At 30.9% G+C, this 9,529-nt stretch overlaps 1 protein-coding gene across 1 annotated transcript in view; it reads left to right on the top strand.

Moving 5' to 3' along the window:
- Window positions 1-1,046: 1,046 nt before the first annotated feature.
- LOC117167834 (ethanolaminephosphotransferase 1-like) overlaps window positions 1,047-9,529 on the top strand; it is a 38,742-nt gene continuing 30,259 nt past the window's right edge. The window contains exons 1-7 of the mRNA XM_033353041.1: window positions 1,047-1,416; window positions 1,614-1,756; window positions 2,250-2,318; window positions 2,432-2,624; window positions 2,745-3,007; window positions 6,825-6,982; window positions 7,622-7,802. Of these exons, the coding sequence (XP_033208932.1) occupies window positions 1,697-1,756; window positions 2,250-2,318; window positions 2,432-2,624; window positions 2,745-3,007; window positions 6,825-6,982; window positions 7,622-7,802 (924 nt within the window). The 5' untranslated portion in view covers window positions 1,047-1,416; window positions 1,614-1,696. The remainder of the gene's footprint in view (window positions 1,417-1,613; window positions 1,757-2,249; window positions 2,319-2,431; window positions 2,625-2,744; window positions 3,008-6,824; window positions 6,983-7,621; window positions 7,803-9,529) is intronic.

Below are 9,529 nucleotides of genomic sequence, written 5' to 3'. Positions count from 1 at the left end.
TTTATTTTATCATGTTACAACTTATCGAATACATAAATAAATATAATGTTAACTATATATCATTTAAAAAAATTAAATTCCAGTTTATTTCTGTTTTAGATTTTTTAAAAATTTGTTTACACTTTTTGAATGTTTCCAAATTTAAAAAATACTATTATATGTGAAGTTTCATTATTTTTCAAAACGCAGTTAAATGTACTTGAGTTATACTGAAAAAGTTATACAAAAAGTTTGTTAAAAATTCCCTCACCTTTTTTTTGCTATAATTATAAGAATATAGTTTCAAGTGAAGCAACTAAAGTACTGCCCTAGAAAATACGAATGACATTCTTTTATCAATGTCTAATGACCTAATACATATTATTATAAGATATATGCATATTCGTGTAATTCAAGTTTTGAAGTATCCTAATTTAAAGCCTTCGACATTACCGAACGACGCCTCACCGTACCAAATAACTGTGATAAAGTTTTTAACAAAATATTATCACGCACATAGTCTCAAATTAATATACCACTATTAAATTTTTGAACAACAGCTTCACGTTTTTCGTGCACAGATCCTAATGAAAGTCAATACAATTCGTAAATTTAAAATAAACAAAAAATCTCTAACCCCATACAGAAAATCATTTACGGCAAATCAAAATGAAAAATTACGAAAAAATACACTTTTTATGAACCGATCATTTTTCACTTAATGTAAATATTTTTGAACTTATTTAATTATCTTTATATTTATCCAATTTTACTTTACTAAATTAAAAACAACTGATAGTTTTATTCAACTTTATTACATTAATTATTTTTTAAATTATTGTCAGTTTTTCTTTATCGATGATTCGGAGCATGCATGCCACGCCGCCAATCGTATATTTTTGGTATAACTTTGTCACCGCATCCTGCTTTCTAACTACGCATACGACTCTCTTTCGAGCAAAACCATCCGCTGTGCCCAAACTATAGAGTTTTAGTTGAAATGGCATTTAGGTGAATCGAGATTTAGTTTGATTGTATAGCAACCCAACCAACCATAGGCTATATTGTCGATGGTTGCGATAATTTTCATCGAATGACCGAATGATGCAGTCCCATATTGGCAGAAAACGTCGGCGTAAAACAGAAACTTATTAGAATGAAAGAGACGGATAGATCAATTTGTGTCCTGCACTCTCATCAGTTTCTGCTTTACGCCGACGTTTCTGCCCACATGGGACGGGTCCGGGTGCTTCGCGGCATGATCGAATAAGCGATGCGCAGTGCGCAGTGTTAGCGAAGATTGTGGATTATTTTTTTCGCCTGCTCTGGACATTGCATTGGGCCAACTTCCCAATCTCAATTCTCAATATTTGGCCCAATCAGATCTAATTCAATCCAAATCGGTCTCAAGAAGTAGTCTAAGTAGTCTCGTACTAAGTGAGTACACTACGCTGTTCACTGAATAAAAACCAATTAATTCCGCCGAGAGCGAATGGGGCGGTTATTTATTCGTTCCAAAGTTTTGTATAGAGTAAAATAGATTTTTTTTAAATGAAGTTAGAATAAAGAGCAATATACAGTGATTAGTGCAACAATATATCTATAAATGTGACTCACAATCCGGTTCTTTTCAGAGTTAGTAGTACGTAGTTGTTAATGAAGGTTAGTCGACGGTTAGGGTGATTAGATTTTCGCTCGGCTCGTCTAGGACCTAAAAATGAAATTAGAAGTAGAGTATTTGACTCAAGAGCACCTCACGGGCTTCGAAAATTACAAGGTAAGTCATTTTTCTAACGATTATTTCTGAATTAATTTCCAATTCATAACCTCAAAACTTGCAAGATCTAAGAGATTGGTTCATGGGTTCCGAAATGTCTATATACCTATTCGCAAGGGAAATTTGTATTGCTATTTACTTTCATTGTTTCACGCATTCATCAATTCGGCTTAAAATTATTTTTGGGGTTCTCCTATGGAACAGAAGATATTCATTTTCGAAAAGTTTGAACCGTTTTAACTTCCAGCGAGCAATATATTTTGCATGGCAGGTGTATTCAAAAGTGTTCTCATCGATTTCCTTAAATAAATAAAGTTAGAAAACGAAGCTTTTTTCTGCATATCAATCTTCTTTTAGTTTAAAAAATATCCTCTAATTTAAGAAAAATTTAATATTTGTATTCTTAATAAAAAAGTAATAATTATTTTTGGAAGATATACATTTATTATTACTATTGTAATCATGCATTACAAGATCGTCGTTTTTTTTACAGTACAGTTGTGTGGACACCAGCCCTCTTAGCATTTACATTACGCATCCGTTTTGGGACAGAGTTGTTCAGGTAATACTGAATAAAAAAGCAGTAATGGTTTTAATTGGTTGTACATAACTTCTAAAATTTCGTTTGTGTACGCTTGTTTCTAAAGGTTAAAAAATGAATGACTTTGTGTTTAGCTTTGTCCAAGATGGGTAGCTCCGAACGTTTTGACATTCTCAGGCTTTCTGTTCACTGTTTTCAATTTCCTGTTGTTTGCAAGTTACGATTATTACCTTTACGCATCCAGTGATGCCTATCCAGCGTATGCAGCAATACCAAAATGGGTTTTTGCTGTAGGAGCCTTCAACATTTTTATGGCACACACACTCGGTAAAATAGCGTTTTTATGTTATTAAGAACTAAAAGTTATTTTGCTAAAACGAAGAGTGTCAGCATTATTGTGAGAATATACTATTAAATTTTATTTTAAAATATGTTTACACATTTTAGATGGCATCGATGGAAAACAAGCAAGGCGGACACAAACGTCAGGTCCTTTAGGAGAACTCTTCGATCATGGTTTAGATAGTTGGACTACCATGCCAATTACAGTTTGCATGTTCTCAGTATTTGGGAGAGCAGATCATAGTGTTTCTCCCTTACGAATGTACTTCATCCTGTGGAATGTTTTTGGCAATTTTTACTTGAGCCATTGGGAGAAATATAATACTGGAGTTTTATTTTTGCCATGGAGTTATGACGCTTCCATGTTGGTATGTATATAATTTCTCAAGAGCTATTCTTAACCATTTAATCAAAATTACAGGCTGATTGTGGATTCTGAATTTTTTCGAATCAGTAATACTCTCTAATCAATATTTTTGCGTACTTTTCTCGTGCTTTATACGAAGCATCTCATAATCTGATTATAATTTTTTTATAGAAAATATTCAGAATTTGATACTAGGTCAATTATATCCTACATTTTCATTTATATTCTTGCAAAAAAAGTGACGTTAGTCACATAAAAAGTCAGGAAAACAAGACTGTTTATGAACGCTACATTATAATTACGTAAGACTGGCAAATATGCACTGTGATTCACCAACAGATAATTATTTTATGACTAATGGATGATTGTGGCAAGTGTACGCATCTCAATGACTTAACACTTTTGTTTACAACTTTTATGTATGGGAAAACGGACTTATTACATTTTAAGAATCTTTTGCATTCTTTTGTAGATATACATTTTCAGATTGGTTACTTGATTCCAATTGAATGCAAATGATGTAATTAGGCTTTTTAAGTTGTAACGTCAGCTGCCAAGATTTCTGCACGCTGATGGCCAAGCAATAATACCAATTGCATGAGAAGAAACTTTATTTCATTTACAGCCCTCACATCCTGGTCCCTATTTGAGCGTTTCTACGGAAGGTGTCATTTTTCTGTAACCGTGATATTATAGGCAATCCTATATTCAAAGTACAAGTTATATCGCACAAAAATGTACAACCAGACTCCCTGAAATAGGAACAAGAACTTACAGTCATTAAAGAAACTCTTGTAAAAAGATATAATATAATAGTTCGATAAAATTCCTAAAATATACCTGTGTAATATTTTTCACCCGCTACAATTTGAATGCTTTGTATGCTTATAGCTTTTTCGCGCGATGTTTGAAAATTCTAAGGAAAATCAAGCTAGTTCAAAGGCGTGTCGCCGCTTTTACAACTCAAATCTCCGTTCAAAAGGTCTGTAGTTGTGGAAAGTGCGCGCAACTACCCAGGTCAAAAATCTTTCGATTTTTTGTTAGTTTTTGGTGGCCAGTAGACGTCATATAAAGGAAAAAGGTGTTCTGCTAAAATTATCGAAGTAGTACGCATTCAAATATCAAAAATGTTTAATATGGAAAAAATGTCCACTCCATCATCCTACTTTACTCTAAAAATACTTGAGGCACACTTTTCTATGCTCACGGAAATTAAGCAGTATGTTCGGGAGAAGAATTTTACGATGGATTGAGTTAATATCACAGTGCACCAAAAAGTTTAAATAACGCGAAAGTTTTTTTCGGGAAATGTTAATAAATATTAAAGGCAAAATCAAAGATGAAGCATGCTGACTTAAAACTTAGTAATAAATTTTCGAATTTTTCTAAAGAAGTCTGCATTATTTCTTTGCAAATACTCGTTATGTATTCTGAATCAAGAAGATGGCAATTTACACATTACTGAAAAATATCCTGAGCAATTAAAAAGAAAAAACAACCCTCTTTCACCTTCCAGTCATAAAATATTATTCATTAAATTAAATTTATGGACTTATTAATTTCATGGACCTGAAATTCCGAACGTTCAAGTGAACGAAATATTTTTCCTAATTTCTATTTTGCCCATAAATATTGTTCCAATTATAATTAAAAACATGCTTTTAACTCTGTTCCAATCATCATTTATTTCCCATATAAATAAATAAACATTTAACAATTTTTGGTTCACAAAGTCATCACTAGAAAATGTCGTTCATTTGAACGTTTAGAACTTCAAGCACATCATTTTCAATATTTTGTGCAAACTGCGCGCATATTCAAAGATATTCACAAAGTTGAAAAATGTGTTTCTACGTGTATTTCGAATTTAGGACAAAACTTTGAAATGTGTGCCTTGAGATTTGTTTTTGTATTCTTTTTTGAGAGAAAATGACACTTCACGTAGAAATGCCCATATCCCTTATTGTATCCTATATTCAGTTGCGGTTCCTAAAGTGCCCTATTTTCAAGATTTGGTCCCGATGGTACTATTTTAAACACATAGCGGAACTTAAAAACAATTTATAATAACATAAATACGTCCAAGAGTCAGGCATTTTGAAAAAATTAGCGAAAATTAGGGGATTATTGTAAGAAGTAACTGTAAAAAATAATCAGGGCTACTGTTCAGACACTATTGGTCACTTGGAGAATCAACTATTCTCCGTGAAATGACTCGTGGGTTAATCACTTTAATATATATATATACTATGCCTATTTCTGAATGTTCTTCAATGTTGTTTTAAAATATTTCAGGGTATTTTTAAAGATTTCGAAATTTTAAAAATAGATTTCAATAATCTGAAGGAATTTAAAAAAATTTCAAAGAAATTTTCCAGAGCTTTTAAATATTTTAAGGGATTTTAAATTTGTATGAAAGTTTAAAAGATTCCAAGGAATTTTTGCAGTACGTTTATTAATTTGAAGGGATTTCAAAACGCTAGAAATATTTTAATGTGAAGAAATTTCTGGGACATCGAAAAATATTGAACGATTTTACAGAACTTATCAGATTTTAAGATATTTCATAAGATTTCACGGGATTTTATTAGATTTCCGAAAATTGCAATGATTGCAAGGGGATTTTAAAGCTCTCTTAAGTATTTAAATTAATTTTTAAGGATTTCAGGAAATATCAGATTTCATAGAATGTCACGGGATTTTAAAATATTTTACTGGATTTTAAAGAATATACTCACGAGAAATGAGGTGTTTGGTAGGATTTCAATGATTTGAAGAGATTTGAAGTTAGTTCTTTTTTAATTCATCCTGAATTCGTATTAATTTATCCCGAATTATTTTTAATTTTTTGGAATTTTTTATTTCATTTGTATTCTTCTAAATGTACTCAATTTTTCTTAATTTAATGGACTTTTTTGAATTTTTAAACGTATTTTTGTTATTTCTTTGCAATTTCAAGAGCTTTAAAAAATGTCAAGGGATTTGAAATATACTAGGTTAGTTTAAAACATTACCAAGAAATTTGTAATTGATTTCAGTAATTTAATATGATTTCAAGGACTTTGAAATATTTGAGGGTATATTCAAAGAATCCAAGACATTTTCAAGAGATTTAAACAGTTTAAAGGGATTTCTAAGGCTTTTAATAATTTTAAGGAATTTTAATGTTTTCCTCTAAATTCACTTACATCTTATTGTAATTAATGGAATTTTTTCGATTTGTAATATTTTTTTCCAATTCATTTGAATTTAACTTGAATTATTTTGTACCTATTAGTCACTCCTTTCGTTAGATATCAGTAGGATTTCAAATATTTGAAAATATTTGCATGTTTTCTTTGAATTCTTTGGAATTCTCTGTATTTTTTTCATTTACTTGAATTGTTCTAAATTCACTCAATTCTATTTAATTACGTGGATTTTTTGAATTTTTAAAAAGTTTTTATTTAAATTATCCTAAAGTCTTTTTACTTGGAAAAAATAATTTTTCGTCATAAGTATATTTTGATATTTTTTATTTTTCAAAATCTGTTTAATTAAATAATAAAATTTGTACAAGAAATTGTCGATTTTATTATTTAATTGAATAGTTTTTGAACAATTATCCTTTAAAATCTAGAGACCGTAATTTTGGACGATTCTATTACACTCATGAATGAGAATGTAAAAATAATATACAATACCCTTATGGCGAATAAGAATTTTTTCCAAGTTATTAAAAACAAACTATTTTCTCGTCGTCCAGTTATATTGGATTTTTCCACCCAATCTGAAATGATAAATATTAACTAATATATGTAATTCAAATTGTATTTTAGGGAACCATAATAGTCTTTATTTTGACGAGCTTTGGTGGACACCAAATCTGGAAGTTCGAGCTACCGGGCGGAATATCTGCCGGTATCATGTTCGAAATGTTTTTGTATATAAGTGCTTTAATATCTAGCTGTCCAGTAGTGCTGTGGAATATTTACAAGTAAGATTGATATATTTAGTAACATGTTTAAAGTAGTCCAGCTATTGGATCGGTCATTTGAGAAATCATTAAAATTAGTTGTTTTTTTTACGGAGAAGTGTGTCTTCTTTCACATAATGCTTTTCTTAGTAGCCCTTTCCAGGTTAAAATTTGAATTAACACTGTTTAAAGTCGTGTCAAAAACATAGGATCTTATGGATGGCACTCCGCGGGCAGCACAAATGGTTAATTTCGGCTTGAACGCACGTTAAATATTGTTAGGAAAACTGTTTTGGAGATAGAAAATATCATGTGGAATTTGAATTACTGTTCTTTTGTACTTGCTGTCAGAGTATTTGAGATTAATTTGAGCAAAACATACCAAGGAAAAATATGAAGAGAACGGTTTAGCGTTGACTTAAGTTGACAGATAGCTTCTGTTGGAATAGGGAAGTGCACGAATTTTCAAAAAATGATTTTGTCGCCGCAAATTTATATTTTATTATTATTTTAAAAATATTTTATTTATATCGATCAGTCAAAATTGAATACCTAATTTATTAATTGATATGATGGCCGCATTTTGGATTTAAATCGAAATTTTAGAAAAAAGTCAGCATAGCTTTGGCTAGCTTTGGTTTATGTTGTATTATTTTGCAGGTCATACCGAGATAAAACCGGTAAAATGCGGACTTTCTCGGAATCTGCGAGACCCTTAGTGCCTTTGGCAATACTTTTTGTGACCGCAACCGTGTGGGTTATGCACTCTCCAAACAATATTTTGGAGGAAGATCCTAGAATAATTTTCATCGCGATCGGAACGATATTCTCCAATATATGTGTAAGTGCATTAAGTTGAATGATTTTTGTTTTTCTATCACTTTTTCACAATTTAATATAAACGAAGTTTACACGCAAAACAATTGTCATAGAAAGTTCTCAACTTTTGAAGGGTTCATTCAACATATTTATTTCTAAGTCTTAAATATTTAATTTAAAAAATGTATTGTTTGCCCTTACAGTAGATATAAGAATTTAAAAAAGGGATGGTAAGCAAAGAAGTGAGTAAAATATATTGATTACTTCACATGATTTTAAGTATTTAAAAAGAGGTGCTTTCTCTCTGTTTCACTCTGATGTAACTGTAGAAATAAAGGTTTACCAAATTAATAAATTGTCTACTATGACAATTTATTGACCACTTTCTTTTATTATATAATATTATTTGTTCATTTTTACAGATTAAATCAATTGTTTGGCTTGTTTAGCATTTTAGTTACGTTTTACACATTGTGAGAAAAAGAGTTAAGTGGTTTTGAGAAAGTAACTAAAAAGAAACATTTTTTTACGAGCAAATCATTTTCAAGAAAATTCGTGATGGGAAACGTTATATTTTATAAACAATTAAATCGGTTTTTAAAAGGTTTATCGTTTACTTGGTTAACCCATGCCTTACATAAAATTATGAGTCACATTATTGATTAGTTTGACTCTGCTTATAAGGTTTAATCTGGATTTGAAAATTAGGCAATCTGCATAGTTTTGCGTGTAAATTTTGGTCATGTAGAGTTAGGGTGCCTTTTCAAGAAGGCCTGTTTTGAATTAATCGATAAATTAATACTTTAAATATTATTCAATCCTAGTTACATTTTTTTGGCTTCCAATCTGATTGGCCGAGAACCTAGATAAGAACTCGCTGTGTCATATTAATTCATCGATTAATAAAAAAAAACATCCTTATTAGGACACTCTGAGGGTGGATGAAGATCAGGGGAAATCAGGGGAGAGTCCTTTTGGTCAGAGAAATTATAGCAATGAGTTTTAAAAAGGCAGGGGATATATACCGCAAGGTCAAATTGATAGTAGAATACAGGGTGGCCGTTGGACCGGAAAATGGCCGGGAATTTCAAGAGATTGTTAAATGACCATGAATTTATTTATTAACCAGGGATTTTACAAATGTTTGGAACAAAATTGTTCAAAGTTTGATTTAAACAGTTTTTAAATAATCAGTTGAATTTTTAAATTTTTAAATCATGATATAATTCAGTTTACAATGCTTAAGGGCATGTGACACAGCTAAATACCTATACACGGTGATCCTGAAGCAAGTTTAGGTTGAACAAAAATGTCATCCAAAACGGAGAACGCCACTGTTTTCTACAGTTTTCAAGCTTTCTAAAACGCTTTTGCACGAAATCGGAGCTGCTCGTTTGTCGAAATGGCGCCGGAAAATAGTTTTTACATTTTTTAATACCAAAAATGAAAATACGTATTTAGCAAATTTATCGTAGTCGGTTTCGTGCAAAAGCGTTTTAGAAAGCTTGAAAACTGTAGAAAACAGTGGCGTTCTCCGTTTTGGATGACATTTTTGTTCAACCTAAACTTTGGAAAATGTATTAGAGTACAATAAAGTACGTTTAGGTACTGCATTTTGGTAGGAACTTCACTGAAAATTATTTAATCTTTTTTCTGAACTTCGACATTTTTTGAACGTTCCAACTTTTTTTATACATAAAATATCGGTCTCAAACTTTGAGAAATGCAAGAGCCGAAAGAAAACTACGT

Source organism: Belonocnema kinseyi, chromosome 1, assembly GCF_010883055.1.
Source record: "Belonocnema kinseyi isolate 2016_QV_RU_SX_M_011 chromosome 1, B_treatae_v1, whole genome shotgun sequence".
Lineage (NCBI taxonomy): Eukaryota > Metazoa > Arthropoda > Insecta > Hymenoptera > Cynipidae > Belonocnema > Belonocnema kinseyi.
The sequence above is the reverse complement of the archived record's forward strand: the minus strand, read 5'-3'. Positions and strand labels throughout refer to the sequence as shown.